The sequence below is a fragment of the Solea solea genome, chromosome 13 (genome assembly GCF_958295425.1).
Source record: "Solea solea chromosome 13, fSolSol10.1, whole genome shotgun sequence".
NCBI classification, from domain to species: domain Eukaryota; kingdom Metazoa; phylum Chordata; class Actinopteri; order Pleuronectiformes; family Soleidae; genus Solea; species Solea solea.
In genome coordinates, this window is record NC_081146.1 from 17,488,445 (window position 1) to 17,508,901 (window position 20,457).

General features: G+C 38.2%; 3 protein-coding genes across 5 annotated transcripts in view; 2 read left to right on the top strand and 1 right to left on the bottom strand.

The window, feature by feature from the left end:
- Positions 1-662: 662 nt before the first annotated feature.
- On the bottom strand, positions 663-6,590 carry ebag9 (estrogen receptor binding site associated antigen 9). Its single transcript, XM_058646982.1, has 7 exons — positions 6,275-6,590; positions 5,781-5,870; positions 5,224-5,305; positions 4,824-4,979; positions 4,226-4,336; positions 3,310-3,401; positions 663-2,359 (listed from the first exon to the last, which is right to left on the bottom strand). The coding sequence occupies exons 2-7, from the start codon at positions 5,861-5,863 to the stop codon at positions 2,242-2,244; spliced, it is 642 nt and encodes a 213-aa protein (XP_058502965.1). The 5' UTR covers positions 5,864-5,870; positions 6,275-6,590; the 3' UTR covers positions 663-2,241.
- Positions 6,591-7,972: 1,382 nt separating this feature from the next.
- On the top strand, positions 7,973-16,790 carry ttk (ttk protein kinase). 3 transcript variants are annotated; one of them, XM_058646978.1, is made up of 25 exons: positions 7,973-8,081; positions 8,836-8,923; positions 9,025-9,247; positions 9,482-9,588; positions 9,678-9,815; positions 9,977-10,091; positions 10,176-10,257; positions 10,355-10,470; positions 11,081-11,168; positions 11,305-11,413; positions 11,547-11,772; positions 11,883-11,989; positions 12,200-12,343; positions 12,449-12,615; positions 12,961-13,106; positions 13,207-13,333; positions 13,455-13,547; positions 13,645-13,802; positions 14,421-14,572; positions 14,920-15,044; positions 15,220-15,294; positions 15,384-15,560; positions 15,988-16,084; positions 16,183-16,268; positions 16,345-16,790. In XM_058646978.1, exons 2-25 carry the CDS (start codon positions 8,836-8,838, stop codon positions 16,411-16,413), a joined length of 3,015 nt encoding a protein of 1,004 aa, XP_058502961.1. In that variant the 5' UTR covers positions 7,973-8,081; the 3' UTR covers positions 16,414-16,790. The 3 variants fall into 3 exon arrangements, with proteins under 3 accessions (XP_058502961.1, XP_058502963.1, XP_058502962.1); XM_058646980.1 differs by having other exon boundaries at positions 16,186-16,268; XM_058646979.1 differs by having other exon boundaries at positions 11,550-11,772.
- Positions 16,791-18,460: 1,670 nt separating this feature from the next.
- bckdhb (branched chain keto acid dehydrogenase E1 subunit beta) overlaps positions 18,461-20,457 on the top strand; it is a 45,230-nt gene continuing 43,233 nt past the window's right edge. The window contains exons 1-2 of the mRNA XM_058646981.1: positions 18,461-18,703; positions 19,270-19,347. Coding sequence (XP_058502964.1) covers positions 18,514-18,703; positions 19,270-19,347 — 268 coding nt within the window. The 5' untranslated portion in view covers positions 18,461-18,513. The remainder of the gene's footprint in view (positions 18,704-19,269; positions 19,348-20,457) is intronic.

Genomic DNA, 20,457 nt, shown 5'->3' on the forward strand with positions numbered 1-20,457 from the left:
CACCTAGTCCGTCAGTCTTATAAAATGATTGTACGTAGTGTCGGCTCCTAGGACAGAGATTCAGCCTTACATCCTGCTCCCTCTGGACTGACATGCATTTTCCCTTTTTGAAACTGGGTCAGTCTCTAAGAGGTTTTGGCAGATACCAGTGTCCTGGGATAGATAAGAGAGACAATGGGGGTCAGAGGAGTGATGACGGCAGTAAAGCAATTTTATTGTCACTTGTTATAGTGTGATAATACTAACTTGAATGCAGCTCTCTTAGTTTGAGCATATTGTATGCAAATGACTATTAAATATGAGCTGAGACATGGGAACTTTGGAACAAAAATGGAAAATGTCTTTATGTGAATACATTATGCCTCTACTGTGTTTCATGACAATCCATTCAAAATCTTAATTGTATTGGGTTATAGTGGTGGCATGCTTTTGTGGACTTGCAGCCCATTCAAAAAATACTCCAAACAAAATATGAATTCAAGCTCCTTCGGTGATTAAGCATATTAAGTTTCTCAATTTATTTTGTAGGACTCACCAACTTTGAAGAATACCAGGGACCTATGGGGACATGAATGGTAACTTATATAATGTTATCCATCTTTAAGGAAGCCTTTACCACAATACTGCTCATAAATGTACGTCCTCAAATAAAGATCAGGCAGTAGAATCAAGACCATGTTTATTCACTTCATAAGCGTGTCTGAAGCAAATTATCTTTATTAAAAACCTGTGTCGGATTAATACAGCGTGTATTAAATCTGCCAGACCTTCTGGATTGAGCTTGAGGACTCATTAATTTAGTGTGAGTGTGTGTTGGTGCTCAACCATGAAGTCATATGATGTGAAGAAAGAAATGCGATGAGAAACGGCAAGTTTTGTGTGATTCATTTTTGGAAAAGGAAATTGAATTGCAAAATGGAAAAACAGAACATGCAGCTTTAATTAATGGCAGCATTTGTGAGAAAGCCTTTTTTTTTTCTTTAAGTAAATACAGATCCACACAGTTTGCTGAATTCTCTTAAATTAAATCCCTGCTTTCAGTTAAACCAGATCACACATTAATCGGCTATGTATGGACATAATCAGCACCTCCGAGTGGATCAATAAATCATTTGATAGATGACATCGACTCAGTACAAGCATGACATCACACTGCTTGCAGAGATTCAGGATGGAGATTTATCTTCCTCAGCTCATTTCAAGTCATGAACCACAGACATACTCCATCATGTATGCACATTTTAATTCATAAAGGCCTTCTTCCATCTGCTCTTGTTGCCATGACAACAGCTTTTCTATCAGCAGGGGTATCAATTCTTTTTCTCCAAATTTTAGTCTTGCACTCTCAAATGAAAGGAAGCAAATGTGTAACTCCCGGTTCATCAGGGTCTGAGATTAAAATGTGAGGCGTGTTCAATAACTTAAGAGCAACCTTCCCTTTCAATACAGCGATCAGTGGATGTCTTCGCTATCAAAAGCTTACAATTGAGGAGAATTAATTGAAAATCAGTAGCCATGAGATTACCATAGGAACCCGCAGCATAATATGGGCTAGGTTCTAGTCTGTGGTCATTTGACAATACTCATATTGCAAATCAATACCCAATGCAGTTTTCCTCTGTTGTCATTGCTGCACAGCCGTGGGAGATCAGATGAAATATTAAACATTCATTAGAAAAAAAAAAATGTTTTCAGACAATGACAGACATAAATATAAAAACAAAACACAATAATTAAGCCAACCAAGGGATGTCACTGGTATACAGTGATGCTTAAATTGAATGACACACCTTTGTCCTTTTGAGGTTATGATCAAGACATAGAGGAGGGATTGTACTCCCTACTTTAGGTTCAAAGGGTACACAGGTACCAGTTTATTTACAAATGTTCCAGGGAAAAAACAAAAAAAAGAACATTTCTTCTAATGCTGCGTCTAAACTTTAAGCTGTAATGAAGTGGATCATATAAACACACCTCTCCCTTAAACCAAAAAGACCTTCTTCAAGAGCAGCGAGTATCACAGATGTAATTTCTGCACTGTAGAATGAAGAGCCATGTATCTTACACTTCTGAAGACTAAATTGGCTGCTGGTGGAACTGGGTTTGGAAGAGGGCATTGACATGTACAGTAGTGTACAATGATAGTCCTGATTGGTTGGGGAAACAAGATAGATTAATGACTGATTCAGTGTCTTAGGCGCTGCTTCACCCTTTGGCTCAAAGCTGAGCATTTCTAAAATGTTATGAGAGCTTCACGGCAATCTTCTGCTCCTTTTTCATCATTCTCTGAGCGTCTTTCTCCATCTTCTTCCTTTGTTGCTCCATGGATCGCTTTTCTCTGTCTGCCATCTTTTGTTGTCTATTGGATCAAGGCAAACAAAAATAAATAAATAAATGAATATATATATATATTGCAGAGCATGTCAACAGAAGCTAGGTCAGCTTGGGGTGTAAAACAAAATGTTCTTTGTGCTGCTGGTTTTGTAAAACAGTTGGTATACACTGCCACCTGGTGGCCACTACTCATACACCAACCATCACACTAAGTTGATAATGCTCAGTTGTAATTTAACCTGTTAATATTGTGAATATTGCACTTCCATCTGTTGTGTTTATGAGATGTTTGTCCATATTCATTATTATTAGTGAGTTCAGCAGGAAGTTTATTGTGTAAAAGTGACTCAATTGCTGGGTGCCGTAAACCTTGGTACACTGACTGGGAATGCACTAATTATATTATCCAATTATAATGTTATTATATTTGTCATTGGTTCAGCCCTGTTAAGCTGTTGCTGTCATTCAGATCAGTCAGTCAGATGGCAAAACTAAGGATGTTAAACCACCTTTAGTTTCCATCAACAAATGTATCTTGTGATTGATTTAAAGTTGGAGTAAGTGATTCTAGTTTAATACACTTCTTTGTCAGAATCAAAAAACATCTGCTTACTTCTCCTGGCTGTTTGTTCTGAGGGTGCAAAAAAACCAAACTACTTGGGCTCTTAAAATAGGCAAGACTGAGATGTGCATTACTATTCTATCCAATGAGCAACTGGGATTTGTGCTCATGCATGACAAGAAAAATAAATAAATCTAAAAATATAATCACAAAGATGATCAACTATAAAGGTGACAATATGTCATCGTTGTCTTCATAACATGTTCCTTAGTTAACATAATTAACCCATTTATAATTGCCCACAGCATACTTTGACAAATAATTAAGTCGACCAACTGCATTATCCTGAATAACAGGTGTGTTTCACATCACTCTATCTTCTGCATGTGCTGTAGTTACAGGTGCATTCTTACCTGAGCACCTCCTCTGCCTCCCAGGTAGCATCAGACCCTTCCTCCCAAGCGTTTGTGTCCTCCTGCCAAGTATCCATTTCTCCAAGCTCCGTCTGTAGAAAAGGAACATGTCATTTTTTTAATCACTGAAGATATGACTAAAATAACAGAGCTAAGAATAGGCACAGCAATAGCACACAGCTAGCAATTCCTAAGTGAGACTGAATTTTAAAGCAATTTACCTCAGTTATGCTCTTGTTAAAGGCTCATATAGACCTCCTGTAGTTTAATTAGAAAACTTTCTCTTCAAGACAAACAAGTTACTTAACAAAAGATTTTACCTTCCCTTTCCATGTCCAAATTTCATTTTCTGCCTAAAGTTGTTCAACCTGCTTATGTAGAGCAGCCTACAGAGAGTAAATAATTTAATGAAAGTACAATTACCTTTAAACTTAAGAGAGAGAGAAGCCGTCATCACTGGGTGAGGCTCTGTGAGAATACACTATTTCCATCCAGAATGGGAGGAACAATCTATTTTTATGTTAGTTAAAGTTAAGTGTATGTTATGTCACTAAACTCAAGCGACCTCGTGCTAATGTTCCTGTTTAGCTTCAGACCGTGGTCGGAAAGCACAGGGGAGATGTTACGTCCAGGGCCGGAGCTATAGCTGCTTTGGCCTATTTTCCTTTCTCTTACTTTCCCATATAAAAATCTTACCATTTACTAAATGTTCATTATATAACCGATGACTTTTGACATACAAAGAAACTGTGTCAGTGTATTGAAAGGCACGCATTCAGGCACAGCTGCATTTCATTCTGCATCTGTCTCCACCATAGACTCCGCCTGCCAATTATATTTAACCATCAAACAAAATGAGTCAATGTGTGAGGAGGAGAAAACACAGAGATTCAGATGGTGGAAAAGTGGGACTCACTGAGGGCGGACTGAAGGTCATCATATCCTGAGAGGCTGCCAGTCTGCTGGAGAATCCTGCTGAGCCATCAGGCATCAGGTAGTTTAGAGGCTCCCTTTTCTTCAGCAAGATCTGCAATGTGGAAAACAGAGAATCGGGAAAGAAGCTCACACTTTGTGACGCATTACAATCCAATAACAGACTCAGATGTAATCTTTACTTGTTCGAACGAGAAATAACCCAATAAAATGTCAGTGTTATTCAGTTAGTCAGTAAATGTGCAAATGCACGGTCAAGTATTTATCAAAACTATTATAAATCAGTAAATCAGTAGTTCAATCATTCAGGTGATACATTTTTGCTGAGAAACTTTTCATCTTCTGGTCTAACTTGATATTTTAAATCAAGATTTAACAAAATAAAAACCTCAAGTATCATATATATAATATAATATTATAACTCATTATTTCATTATCCATCTTATTTTTCTTATAATTTCAGCTTACCAGTTACAACTGCAACCCCCAATCATAAAGACAAAAACGCATTCTTTGTATCATCAAACTGGGTCTGCTTGGTTAATAGTGGCTGAGCAGCACTGTATGCAGGCATATTGTACCTTCTGTGTTTTCCTGATGGTGGGAGCCATGTCTTTGAAGTAGTCTGGCTCTTCTTCCCCATCATTGGGTGTTGGGGAAACATTTCCGTTTCCACCTTCAATCATAATACTTGTAGGCGCATCTTCATCCCAAGAGCTCCATTCTTCAATCTCTGGCTGTGAAAATTCAATATTATTAGATTACATGTCATTTTGCAGACGCTTTAATCCAAAGCGACTTGAGTACAATCAGCCAGGGGTGGAGTCGAACTTGCGACCATTGCGACCATGATGTCTTTCGCACACAGCGTACCGGTCTTAACCACTGAGCCACTCCACCCCCAATATGAAATCAAATAATTATAGCAAATAATTCAGTAATTACAAAACATAACTCTCAGGGCTGGTGCTGCTCACTGACCTGTTTTGGTACTGATGATGAAAAATCCACTGTTGTTGGGAGAGTTATTTGATCACCACTGAGCTTGCGCCCCCTTCCACTCCTGGAGTTATACAACAGGGTTAAACATCACAAACTAATCAACTCAATTTTGTATATTAAACAATGATTGGTAGAAAAATGTTATGAAACACTTAAGTCAGAGCATGCATGTTTGCAGATTTTCTTTATTTTCTTTGCCAAAATAGGGGTTAAAATCTTTGTCAATACAAAACGCAATGCACTTTCCCCTCTGTGACTAATATTCCCCTGATAGCAGTGAACAGAATAGATTTATTTATCCATCTATCCATCTTCTACTGCTTAATCCTCCCCAGATCTGAGGGTCACTGGTGCCAATCGCAGCTGACATAGGGCAAAAGGCAGTGCACACCCTGGACAGGTCACTACTTCATCACAGGGCTAGATTTATTTATTTATAAATCCCATCAATTTTTAAAATGTAGATCTTTCAAAACATTTATTTGTGTTTACAAATAAGGAAAGCAAATTTAACTCTGCTGCTAAGTTGTGCTCACCTGCATATCAACCTTTTGAAGAAAGTCAGTAAGCTGGCTAAACAGTGGCAAATCCTGAAGAGGCGGAACTGTGTGATGGCCATGATGAAACTAGAAAGAACAAAGGTGACATAATATAAGCATCTGAGTTTTCAATGATGCAGATGAGTGAGTTGTTTTCGTCCAGAGTGCCAGTGAGTAAAACAAGCAAAGGAACAGGTGAGTTAATCTTTCTACATTGTCGTGCATTTCCATTTTGTTGGTACAGTCCTACTTTCTATATGTAGAGCCGTGACACTTTAACACAAGGTAATTTAAGTTTAACTTCTATGAGTGTAATAATGTGAACTGTAGACAGATGTTTCAATAATGATAGACAGACACTGTGCATTTTCCACGGTAGAACCAACATACAACAGTAACAAGCAGGATCAATATATTGGCTAAATGAACACAACTAAACCACTTGCCAAATGTACACGCCTTTGTTGTGGTAGAAAGCGTTAAATACTCACGTTATAATGTGTCGTTGGCAGAGCAGCTTCTTTCTTCTCGTGAGGCAGAAGAGACACGTTCATTTATTTGCTAAGCGTTGCTTACTAGCTTAGCCCACAGGAAAACATGATAATTCTGAACCCTATGATTGTCTCCGTAAGACGGCACATTTGCAAGGACGAATCATATCATTGTACCATCCAAACCACGCGTGTAATGGCTCCACATTCAAATGTGGTTTCGTGACAAACTAGTAGATTCGTGTCGTAGATCATCTCCCTCCCGTAGCTGCCATCTTGGACCCAGAGCTGTGATGGGAGGAACAGGAACACGGAAATACCGCGTACTGCTGTTTCTTCTTCGTCTGTTCGATTGGCGCAGACCGGTGTTGTGCCGAAAAGAGACTGCTTGCCTTAAAACGACTGCCCCCAACGGGAACGCGCATCAGTTCAGAGGAAGTGAGCGTAGGTCTTACTGTGCAGTAGAAATGATCTATAAATAAAGTTACATTTCAATACCTCAGTTTCAATGATTTTATGAAGATTAGGAAATAAATGCAGAAAACAGTGTAGAAAGTTTTAACGTGACTGCACCCTATAAGTTTAAAGTTTAAAGTTTAATTTTATTAATCCCCTTAGGGAAAGTATTCCTCTGCATTTTGACCCATCCTAGAATTAGGAGCAGTGGGCTGCCACACTGAGTAGCGCCCGGGGAACTCTGGATTGGTAGGGGTTACTGCCGAAAAGTGACTGCACCCTATAAGTCTTTATTGCAAGGAGTGATATTGACCAAATTCACTGTACATGCATCTGGCAAACACAGAGAATGTTATGCAGAATGGAAAGGCAATCCGTTAAAGTTACAGTTCTATATATGTACTGCATTATTGTATTATAATTATCTCCTGATAGCACTTACTGATTTCTCATTATATGTTTTATGATTGCTATCTAATACGACGTAAAAACGTTCTACATTGTTTTCTGCATTTATTTCCTAATCTTCATAAAATCATTGAAAGTGAGGTATTGAAATATTCTAGTTGACAACCAGCCTACATTATGGAAGGTTACTTTTTTTTTTTTATCTGCGCCGCTCCACTTGGGCTACAGGACATTTCTATTACACAGTAAAACAAAGAACAACATTTCTCTCGGTGCTGCGCCTGCCAGCTGACCCGCATATTATATCTACCAGTAGACCTACGTTCACTTCCTCTGAACTGATGCGCGTTCCCGTCGGGGGCAGTCGTTTTTCGGCAAGTAGTCTCTTTTCGGCACAACACCAGAGCAACCGTGCTACATTCAGGTGCTGTGGGGATGTGGTAGAACTAACAATTGTTGACATGTGATTTATTTTTAAAACATTTGCGTTTGAACGATAGGCTATGTAGGGCAACGTATACCACATTGAGTTCGTGAAGCCGCATTGTGAATACGAACAACACAATAGTGTTTTTTTATTATAGTAAAGTAGTAGTAGTATTATAGAGTTATATCTCCTCAGTCTCGTTATATTCACGGAATTTTCTGCTCAAAGACGAATCTTTTCACACGACATCTCACCTTTGCACACTAGCGAACATATTAAGTACACTTAACCACGTTACTCTGAATTCTTTTTCACGAGTTATTAGACGGCGCACTGACGTGTATTTTATGTAGAGTGTTTGCTTGGACCGCGAACGCACCATGTCGTCACCGTGAACTGTCCAATCAAAACACCACAGGGACGGAAGTGGGATATTTGAAATCTGCCAGTTGTCGTCGAACCTTTTTCGTGTTCCCTAAAAGAAAAAGGAGTTATAGACAGCATAATCACGGAGAGGTATGTTTTCTACATGAATCCGCAATTGTAATACGACAACTCAGTTATATGTGTTTAACGTGATTTCAGGACCCACTGGGGAACATTTTTACTAAGTTGTCTGTAACAACAACGCCACATGTAGGGTAACTAAGCTAACTCGTTTTGTAAATACAAAAGGAAATCCTTTAGGAAAGAAGAGCGCTGTGTACTTTTTATTTTTTACTCCGCAGATTCGGTTTGAACTTGAATATTGTTCTATTGCCAGTGATGCATTTTTATTTAAGCAGAATCGTCAGAAGAATTTATATATGGCCTTAAGCTAACATAACGAGGCCAGCAAAGCTGCACTTCATCTCATGTTATCGGTGCAATAATTATGTCGAGTTTGTCATCGTGCAATGGTGGGATGAAGTTTCCTGACATTCCTGACAAAATAACAATACTTATCTAAAAATGTTTTGATTAATGTGGTATTTATTGACTCAAGAGACCAGACCATCATTTTTATATGCTTTAGTGCTTTGTGTTTAAGACTCGATTTATATTATTGAATAGATATTCAATAATACATATATTAAGCTGTCATAATGGAGAGGTTTTGAATTATCATTTGTTGTTATATAGTATGTTAATGTTGTATTAATTCTCTTATTGCTAGGTCTAGATCGTGAAGCCATGTGCTTGACATTTCATATATGCATGATCTACATTTCATACCATGCAAAGATTGTTATTGTTTTGAATAGTGTTTAACTATGTACTGTTTACTTAGATGGAGGAAGAGGAGCATACAGACAGAAAGCTGCAGCTTGCGATGCTTTATCGAAAGCTCAACAAATTTAAAAAGTCTCTCAATGAAGGTAATAATATCTCACATGGTCATATTACAGTAAGATCATTGTCAGCATCCATGTCTCTATCTCTGCTCCTATTGTGTCCCCACACTTTGCTCTTGTTGCAGATGACACAGATAATATAAACCGGGTCATCGGTTCGAACTCGCCTGAATCGTGTCTTTCATATTTGATCGAACTGGAGAAGAAAGGGGACCCTCAAATGGACCGTAACCATCTCATCAGACTCATTGATTTTTACACCAGAGTATTCTCTAATATGCCATTGGGTAAACACTGTCAGAATGAGAGTTATGCCAGGATGTTGGTCCGATTTGCAGAGCTAAAAGCGTAAGTAAAGTTTTTACATGTCTCAAAGTCTTTCCACTTTTAATTAAGGTAGACAAGATTTATTCCTGCAATAATAGCTGGGGAAACGTTGATTTCTATTGTCTAAAAATCTAGAAAAAAGAAGTTTGTTTTCGTTTACAGAAAAGTCCTGGTTTAAGTAATTCTGATTATTTTCAATAAAGCAATAGTTTGGTTATTTTGCTTCTTTTGTCTTTTTTATTTTTTTAAAATTAGGATTCAAGATGTCAGTGAGGCAGAGGCCAACTTCAACGTCGCCAGATCTCGCAGCCCAAACTTTGCATTTGTTCACATTGCTCATGCAAACTTTGAGCTTTCTCAAGGTAAATACATGCATATGTACTTATTGCACATGTAAGACTATTCTCATAACTTGAGAGTTGTTACAGTGTCCACTGTTTCATCTTAACAGGCAACACAAAGAGAGGCATTTATATCCTACAGAGTGCCACTGAACTCGGTGCAAAACCAAAAGAACTGCTGGAGGCTGCACTACAAAGCATGCAGTCAGAAAAAACATTCTTCTGTTCAGAGGACAAGGAAAATTTATGTAGGTGTTTGTTCATGTTTTATTCCACTATAATATATGGTTGATAATTTTACTGGTGTACTGAAGTTAAGAATTTATTGTAACAATGTAGTATTATCTTGTATTAAACTGACATGTTGTTTTCACTGAATGATTCTATTTTTTGTTTCTCTTTTCTTCAGTATTGCCCAGCAGTAACAATCACGATTCTGTTAAAAAAGGCTCTGAATTACAAAAAGTCAGCAGAATGTCAGATGGGACAGGAGACTTGCAACTCTCCAGTATTTTTGGTACAGGGTAAGAATGAAACAGCACTTTTCAATCAGGATCTTTGTTTGATTTTGGAAAACCTGATGGCTTATCTTGATCTTTTCGCTTCAGGACCGAGTCCCTTGGTGGATCAGCGGATGAACAACTACCAGGATGGAGATCTGCATCTCAACACAAGAGAACAGCTGGCATGGTGAGAGGTCCCCCCCCCCCCCCTGCAAAAGAAAAATGGAAATAATCACCAAATAGTCCTTGAAGTTTTACGAATTTGTTTTTTTTGTTGCTCACAGCCAGGAAGGGTTCCTGTGGTACCATTCTCTATCCCAGAAAATGATGATGCTGATGAAAACAAACATGAAAAGTCCTCAAAGAAATGTGAAATATCAATCCCCACTAGTTTGTCCAGGTATCTTCAAGCTCATTTAACAAAAAACTACTAATAATAATACCACTGCATCTACTGAATTCAATAGTTAATTATATTAGCATCACTTCCAGGTTTATATGGACTGCTGAGGTTACCCAAATGTTACTTAGTGCATCGTTAAATCAAATCATTCACCACAAAATGTAAGGAGCAGTTGAGTTACAGTAATACATCATTCTTTTTGTTATGCTGTTTTTAAAGCACAAATACTCTATAATATAGATTCAAGATTCAAGATTTCTTTATTGTCATACCAACACACATTAGACATGAGGTCAGAACGAAAATCGGTCTCTCCAGAACCCGGTCGGCCCAGCAATAAGAAGAATAAGAAAGAAGAAATATGAAATAAGAACCAACAGTTTAACTTAACAAAATATAAATTAAAAGAGATCAAACTTTAGACCTCTGGAGGTAAGGTGCTGTGCAAAGTAAGGTGCTGTGCAAACCTTACTTTGCACAGTTAGGTTCTGTAACCTTGCTGACAGAACACATTGCACCTCTAACACTAATTTAATCCATGAAAATGAAAAATACGATTGTTTTCCTCTCATATTATATGTGTAATTAATTCATATTTTGTTTTCAGGCAAACATCCGGTTCAAACATGAACTCAGTTTTTGGGATTTCGTCCTCAAAGAAACGTCCTTTCGATGGAGATTTACTCGATCTTCAAGTGAGTAGACAAAATGTTTAGTAGTTTGCATCCAGGCACCATCAGCTCTTTCCAGTTTAATTAATCAATGCTCTGCAGATGTAATCATTTTAAGGTGGATAAAGAAGTGTTATCTTTTTAATTTCTGTGTTTTTAGCCACCAGGTGTCAGTCCTGAACATTGCTCTTGGGAGGACCATGCAGCCATGGACTCCACCACTACACTCCTTCACTCACGTGATGCACAGGACACCTCACGGATAGACGGTACATTACCATGAAAATCTGCAGCACTGAATGCACTCCTGTTTGTTGAGTTGTCAACATAACCTTCATAGAGTGGTATGAACAATCAGCCTTTAATGTTTTTATTTTTTTTTAATACCTTGTTTTTCTCCAGCAGATGTAACTTACAGTTTTGACCAGGTGATGAAAACAAATTCCCCAGAGTCATGTTGGACATATCTGATGAATCTGGAGAAAAGAGGCAACCCTCACACCGACATCAGCCTCCTCAACAAACTCAAGGACTGTTACTCTAAGGTCTTCTCCAGATTGCCAATTAGACAGTACAGCAAAAACGCCTGCTATGCCAGAATACTGGTCAGATATGCAGAACTCAAGGGGTATGTGGATAAAAATACTGTATCTGCTTAACAGAGTGGAATTTTGTGACTTTTACTGCTGGACATTTCTTTGTTGGTCTGTTCAGGATTTAACACCATTTCTTTTGCAGGATTGAAGATACAGATGAAGCACAGGACCACTTCATAGTTGCGAGATCCAACTGCAAAGGCTTTGCCTTTGTCCATATAGCACATGCTCAGTTTGAAGTTTCTCAAGGTAATACATGCCTTTTCCAGAAATAGTATGTAATAAAATGTACATATTTGAAAAATATGGTAGTTAATTGAATACATGTAAAATGACTTTTTGCTACTGTGGCTGTTACTGAAGATTTCCAGTGTCCCAGTATAGTGCTCCAAACTCAGGTCAGTCAGTGGAGTTTTTTTTTTTTTTAATTTAAAATACCTTTCTGCTTTTCCTCTTCAGGTAATGTGATGAAAGCAAGCTCAATTCTGCACAAAGCCCAAGCGTTACACGCCAGGCCAGCTGAGCTTGTTGAGGTGGCGATACGTAATCTTAAAGCTGGGGAGAAACGGCTGGTACCCAACAAGAATGAAGAATTTCCCATAGGTAAATGTGCTTTGTGGAGTTTCTCAATATTCATCAGACAGCAAAGGACTGCGGTGGACATGGTTTTAACATAACGTTTAACTTCTTTTTTTATTTGTCATGAAGATTTGCAGACGGTTCTTCCAGTAAGTGTTTCTACACATGGTGGAAACCAGGAGCTTCAGCTTCCTGGTAGAGTCCCTGTGAACCGCTCAGTTGAGCGGACTAAACCTGCCAACAAAGACTCATCAGAGTGGAAGATTCCAAGTCTCGTCAATCGGCATGCTTCTCCAGTATGTTGGCATTCTTATCTACTTACGTATTTACCTGGTGTTTGTGTTACACTTTCTCACCAAGCTTTTAGATGTGTTGGAGTGCCAGCTTCTTAGTTTATTTAATTTTTCTTTGTTTGCTCCTTCCTGGTATATTTTGATATTTAAAAATGGTCCCCTTTTTTGTCACCATGATGAGGAGGAAATCACCACAGAAATTAAAACCAATATAATTTTATCAAAAGTTGCTGATCCAATTGAGTCACTTCAGACTAAAGATGTATACATCTTTTTTATTTATAATTTTTTGTTTTAGTCTCTATGTCTAATCTCTAATTTCACCATTCAAAATGATTTTATTCATAGAATAAACATAAAACCCCACCTGAGCCCACACCTGTTCCTCGCATGCTGGACTCTCTTCGTACACCATGTGTTCAGCTTCCGACCAGACTGAACCCACAGTCAGCCTGTCAGACCCCAAACAACTACAAAAACCCATGTTCTAGCAGGTAATATTTTGGCTTGGATTTTGATAGTCTTGAATATTGTAATTCACCCTTAATTTTTCTCACTTCTCAATCTGTCCATTTGATTTACTTCCCCCATCAGCTTTGTTACTCCTGTTGTAAAGAGAGACCCTGAGGTGTTTTCCTCTGCAGTAGCAGCACACAGAGCTGGACCTGCTCAGCTTCCATGCACACCAATAATCCAAGCAGCCTGTTTCCAAACGCCACAGGTACGTGTTCTTACACAAACATCCTGCTGTATCTTATTACAGTATGTTAACCTTAAATGCATTAGACCTGTAACATTGCGGTTCACTACAGGCACAGTGTTTTTTTTCAATCTCATTTTAGGCTTCCTTTACTGCATTGTCAAAGGAAACCATAACGATTAAGGGCAAGCAGTTCTTCATCCTCAAGATGATTGGACGTGGTGGATCAAGCAAGGTAAGATTATATGTTTGGGGAAAAAAAAATATTATTGTATTGTATGATTGTAATAGCGAAATTTGGGATAATTAATGGGTATTTTCCATTTCTCTAGGTTTACCAGGTCCTCGATCACAAAAAGCAGCTGTTTGCTGTTAAATATGTCGACCTAGAGGAGGCTGATGCTCAGACAGTAGAAAGTTATAAAAATGAGATCGAACATCTGAACCATCTACAGCAGTACAGCGATCAAATTATAAAACTCTATGACTAGTAAGTACATGCCCGGGCCTAACAAATACAAAATGTGTTGTATTTTGACAACTTTGAAGTTTAGGGATGCAACTACCAGTTGTTTTCATTATAACATTGTTTAAAGAGTGTTATAAAATATTTTTGCCTTGTCAGAATTCTTTTATTTGGAACTAGCATGTATGACAAGCATCACATTTTAATGTTTAAGAAGCTCGATCAGTAAAATGTTTGTTATTTTGGCTGATCAATTAATGAAATAACTTTTGTAGCTTTATATGAAGTGTTTTGGTAAAGTTGCACTGTTGCAGCAGTGAAATGTTGCTTTAAAGAGATACCAAATGGGCATGTGGAACACAATAGCACGTCATTCTCAAGCACTTCATGAGAAATGACCATCTGTAGAATATCAAATGAAGAAGAATGAGTGTATCACATGATAAAATCGGGAATATGGAAAATAATTGTGTATAACAATATATAAAAGGGTGAACAGCATTTGATGCCCAATTAAAATAACTTAAACAAGGAGGTCCACATGTAGGATACACGAAGGAGGATGTGACATATTTGCAGTGGTTAGACGGTGCATTGCCTCCTGACTGTGAGTGAAGTTCTGACGATTGTATGTATTTGCAGTGAAATGACCAACAGCTACATTTACATGCTGATGGAATGCGGTAACTTGGACCTGAACACTTGGTTGCGAAACCGCAAGACGGTGAATCCTCTGGAGAGGAAGTTCTACTGGAAGAACATGCTGGAGGCTGTCCACACCATTCACAAACATGGTAATGTCTTTCTTATAGCTCGTAGTGATATTTATTAAACCAGAACTTTGCATTAGAAGTACATATTTTAACGACACCACCTCCATTGTTTTCAATGGAGCTGGCGAACACAAGCCGTGGAGCTATGCTCCACGGCTTGCTTGCCTCTGTTTTTTTTTCATATTCTCACCATTCAAAAAAAGGCGGTCTGATGTTTACTCTGTGTGGCCCCTTGCCTGGTCATACAGTCTCTTCTTTTCTTCCTCCAACAACCTCCAACATAGCATAGTTCCGCTTTAATGTATTCAGCACACTGAAACAAATTTCCCTCTTAATTATTCTTAACCTCATCTGTATATTCTATGCAGGAATAGTCCACAGTGACTTGAAACCAGCTAACTTTGTGATAGTGAATGCATCACTAAAGTTGATTGACTTCGGCATCGCTAACAGAATCCAGCCAGATGTAACGAGCATCATGAAGGAATCACAGGTAAGATATTTTTGTTTCATGATACATTGTATATTAAACTTTGGCCCACTGTGGTTGTGTTACAGTGTTTTACAAATAAAGTTGAATTGCATAGTAAATGTACAGTGAGTGTTTCATGTGAAACTACCATGCAAGCCATATGATTGACCTCTGTGTGTGGCATGTTTATCAACAGGTAGGCACTCTCAACTATATGCCTCCTGAAGCCATTAAAGACACATCATCCCAGTCAGGAAAAGCCCGATCAAAGGTACTTTTTTATTCAGGTCAATTAAACAATATGTATAAATAAATACCTATGAGTAATGACTGATATAAATATATATATTTGAACCTCAGATCAGCCCCAAAGGTGACGTGTGGTCTCTTGGATGCATCCTGTACTGTATGACCTATGGAAAGACTCCATTTCAAAGCATCACCAATCAGATAACCAAGCTGCACGCCATCATTGATCCGTCCCATAAGATAGAATTTCCCGACATCTCGGAGAAGGATTTGCTGGATGTGTTGAAGGTGAGAGAAAAGATCATGTCTGAATGGAATGTTGTTGTGGAAGTTTTAGCTTTTTAGCTGCCCTTCTTACATTTACTCACCTCTGTTGGGGAAAAAAATGCACATAACAAATCTGTTTTGGAGGTAAGCAGCAGACACTTACTTTCTGTCATGAACTCAATACCTGGAGTATGACTCGCGGGGAAAAAACACAGAAGAAAAGAGTACAGGAGTTATCAACACAAGGTGGGCGCGCTGCTTCAAACTCTTACTCTCTCCACGGGCAATGACAAAAACTTAACTCAGGAGCGTCATCCTCTCAGGCTCTTAAAGTGACAGTCACTCATAAACGTCAAAGCCTTTCAAACTAAATCCATAGATTGATATGGTGTCACGCTTTGCTGAAATGAAGCACCCATCAATATAAAGCTTCCTTCTTTCTTTCTAGCGATGCTTAATACGAAACCCCAAAGAGCGGATTTCTGTCGCAGAGCTTTTGGAACATTCATATCTGCAGCTGAAGGCAAAAATATCCCCTGAACCAGGTACAACCACTCAAACATGCATGCCAAAAGTGTGTTTGTGGACTCAATATGTGTTGTTAATCATAGGACACTGTCCACTTGTTTTTAATCTGTCTCAGCAGATCCATGTAACAGTGACCTAAAGAAAATCTTAACTGACCTGGCTGCCCTCCAGTCTCCAAACAGCATCATTCGAGCTGCAAATGTAAGTTTTTAATTCAATACAATTTCTATCTTTTACTGTTTGTTGGATTCTTCACTAATATCTTTTTTTTTTTCAGAATCTGGCCAAAATGTGTAACACTGGCAGGAGGCTGGATGTTGCAGAATGTGCAAAGTCTTCAACTTAACTATTTTACAAAATGTGATGTGTGATGTTGATGCATATTTTCTTTCTCTTCTTTGTTTATCCCTGACCACTGTATATACCCTGTACACTTTTGTTTCCTTGAAACAAAACATCACTTTACTTTTTTTTCTTTTTCATTATACTTATGTTCTTTGATAATAAATGTAAGCATATGGTATAGTTACATAAAACATACTGTAAACTTACAAGTTGTTGTTTTTTTTCCCACTTTTTCACTAAGTGGTGGGGGTATGTGACAAGATGCCATGTTAGCACATTGTTTTGTTTTTTTATCAAATATTCACTGAACAAAGATCTCAGAATACATATAGAATGGTAGAAATGTTCTTTTCAAGATAAAATTCTACTTCCATTGAAGTTCTGACTTCTTGCTTTTCATCTTTCACGTCAATTGTGGATAATAATGATAATTGTGAAATTGGGAGTTTCTTTTAGTAAATAGCACTTGGAAATAAAACTTTGTGTCTTTTAAATCTAAAGAGTTCAAACAGTTGAACAGTATTTGGGGAGACGGACAAGTTACAGGTGGAACAAATGTTGATGAAAAACTCCATATGGTATATTTTATTATCATTTTTCTCATGGACCTGTGTGGGGAACAGCACTGCCACTGTGTGGCCTATGATACTATTGGGGGGTTTCTTGGGGAGAGAGATAGAGGAACACAAGATTTATTTTAACCAAAAGGATTCATTTTGTTCTTTTACCTATAGTATGACTGAGTCAGACTTTAAATTCCCACTGAACTTTAAGATGAATACTGGCACAATGACAATAATTGCTTTCCTTTTTATTACCTACAGTGGTTTCTTTTTGAGGATGAAACTATTTTCAGAGCCACTGAGGATGTAATGATTATAAATTAAATAAATTATAGAAGCTCTGTCTTTGCAACAAGGAGTTGTAGCTTATTTCTGCTGCAGAAATGTGTCATTTATCATTAACTGTATAGTCAAAGTCAAATGTATTGTCAATTTCTCCACATAAGATAAGATAAAACACAGGGATGTCACAGGCAGCAAAGTCCTACATCTGTTGTGACCGTGCAAAAAGTAACTGCAGAGATATTTGTCATAGAGCAGAGAGACGTTATAAAAACAGCAGCAACTTCAGAGGCTATAGTTTTTTGGGGGGCAGAGAGGGGTGGATGGGAGAGAGTTCAGCTTCCTGATTGCCTGGAGAATGAAGCTGGTTGCAATCATGGTTGCTTTTCGGGTGAGGCGGGTGTTGACGTGTCTTGCAGGGAGAGAAGTGGGACACCAATGATCTTCCCAGCTGTGTTCAGTGCAGCTCCCACCCCAGTGATATGATGTTGGTGGTCTAGGAGAGGTCCTCGCTGAGGTGCATCCCCAAGCTTCTCTATTCTGAAGGCAAAAAGATAAAAGAAAATGCTGATCAAAGGACGGACAGTATGGCAAGTCCAAAATGGTAGCTGCCTCTGAGTGCATGACATTAATGACACACACTTATTAAGTTAATTGTGTCACACATACAACTGTTTTGACACAGTTACGTTTTTTGCCGTTAGAAGTTACAACACAACCAAAATGTGCAGGCGTAGACAGAACATGAATAAGACGAAATTAGAATTTAGGTTATTCAGCTTCTCGCAGTGGAACGTTTTAAAATGTACACGCGTTCCATATGTATCAAAATATTAATACGCACACCGCCCTCCTTTTCAGCCAATCGCAACCTTTATTTGGCCGTAAAGAGTTGGCATAAAAGAGAGAAACAGGAGGTCTCACTCTCGTTATTCCAGGGTCCCACTGGTACCACTCAATTTCGTAACTACAGCCTGCTTTCCTTTCTTTTTACGACGCACAATCAAACGCTTTTTCTCAGACACACCATGGATATCATTATTATTGAAAGTAAACACAAAACATAAAACCCTATTTTTAATGTGAGAAAGAGGCCAGATCGAAGACAAAACATATAATCCGGATGTGGATCGGTATCTCAGGGGAAGTAAAAACAAACAAACATTGTTTTCGACACCGAGTGATTTTCTTTCTTTACTAGACGATCTGCACATTTTAATTCATCGTGCCCTTCCTGGTGTGAGACAACAACAGTGATGGCGGCTGCTGCACGGTTCTTCATCCGAGGCGCAAACTCGAAACTCATCGGTGTTGGTACCGGGGCTCATAGCTCTTTCGGGGCCACACTGCTGAAACTGTCACCGAGCTGCAACTCCCGTTGTAAGACACAACGAAGACATGCGGTGCACTTTACCTACCAGCCTGACCCTGTCCCGACTCAGTATGGTGAGTGGCTAGCTAACCGGCTAAAGTTAAACATTTCGTCACACGAAGGAAGTTTAACAAGTCAACTCACAAACACAAACATAACAAACAACACAAACACAAACATATTATTTTATGGTGACATGATGGGCTTGTATCAGCGATGTCTTCATGTAAACATTACTGACAACGCTTAATTTCTTGTGAAAGTTAACATGGCTTTATAGAATGGTGTTTCTAATGGGTACGCAAGGAATACGTACCGTACTGCACCAAACCAAACCTTTCCAGTCTAGTGCAGAAAAAGGTTAAGTGAAAAATCCCCACAATTTTTGCATATATAAAAGAATGTGGAGTGAATCTGCCAAATGATGTGTTGACTGAACACAAGGGCATCCCGCAAAAATCTTAGCCATATTTAGTATATACATATGCATATTTGCTGAAAGAATAGCGAATGACAACCTAGTACATATGCTCAACATGTTTTTATTTGTCCCTTTAAAAAAGTAAAATGTGACTTTTTTTTCTGCAATAACAGGTGTGTGAACTTATTTGTTGTTGATTTGAACTAATTCACTGTCTAGGTCCTACACAGAAGATGAACTTTTTCCAGTCAGTTACAAGTGCCTTGGACAATACCCTTGCCAGTGACCCGACTGCAGGTAGGAACCTACACGAATAAATCCATTTTATATCCATTGTTAATTGAAATCTGTTCAAAAAATGATGGTAATAAAAATAAAGAAAATCTCTGTCCAGGTTTATCACAAATAAATTCTGAATTTTGTATTTTGCAAATGAAAAAATTATGCTGGTTACACATGTCAATGTTTTTGCAGATATATATATATAGTCCTGTAATATAATTGACTTTGGTAGGGAATTTAAATAGGTGTGTCCTCATTGTTGTTTGTTTTCCCCATAGGCAGTGTTATACTTTTGAATCATGATAATTAAATTAATCAATGCTTGGTGTCATATTCAAACATCAACTTCACAGTGGATTCAATATTCGAGAGATTTATCTGGCATTTATACCTGCACAATTACAGCAGGAGTGCCTATGAATTTTGTTAAGTAGCAGTTCAGGAATAAATAAATAATTTAATAAACAAAGCTGTAATTCTTTCTTCACAAATTCACAAACAATTACATATTTTAAATTCCCTCTTGCTCCTACACATACCTCCTGACTTTCTCTCCACAGCAACAATGGCTAGTTCATTTCCACTATGCCAAAATAAACAGGTGGTTATGGTTTATAGAAAAAGGTGAAATCTTTCAAATTGGTGGTCACAACTAGCAGGGGTTCACACATAATGCCGTTCTCACTAATCTCCTGACTGCTTTTCCCCTTTATTTTCCTCTCTGTCAAACATGATTGATGATATAGGCCTACTCCCTTTTCCCTGGTTAATCCTATGGTTAGCTGTTTGCATTCTTAATTCTGCAGCTAGCTTCGGTTACCAAGTCAATGTCATCTTAGAAAAGGAGATGTACACCAGTGACAAGAGGTGAGAGTCTGGCAGGCAGGATCTCTATTTGACCTTTATTGTTACCTCATTCTCATGCTATGATGAGTGAGATTATAATATTGAGATGTGAAAATCCTCTCGCATGCACCACTGCTTAGGAGCAGTGTCAGGAACAACACAATGACTATAAGAATGTTGGTGTAACTAGATTGCTTGTCTTCATACTGTTGACCAAGCAATAGACAAATGCTTCATCCCTTTACTGCAGTCTCTGTCAATAGGTTTAACTCATTATTT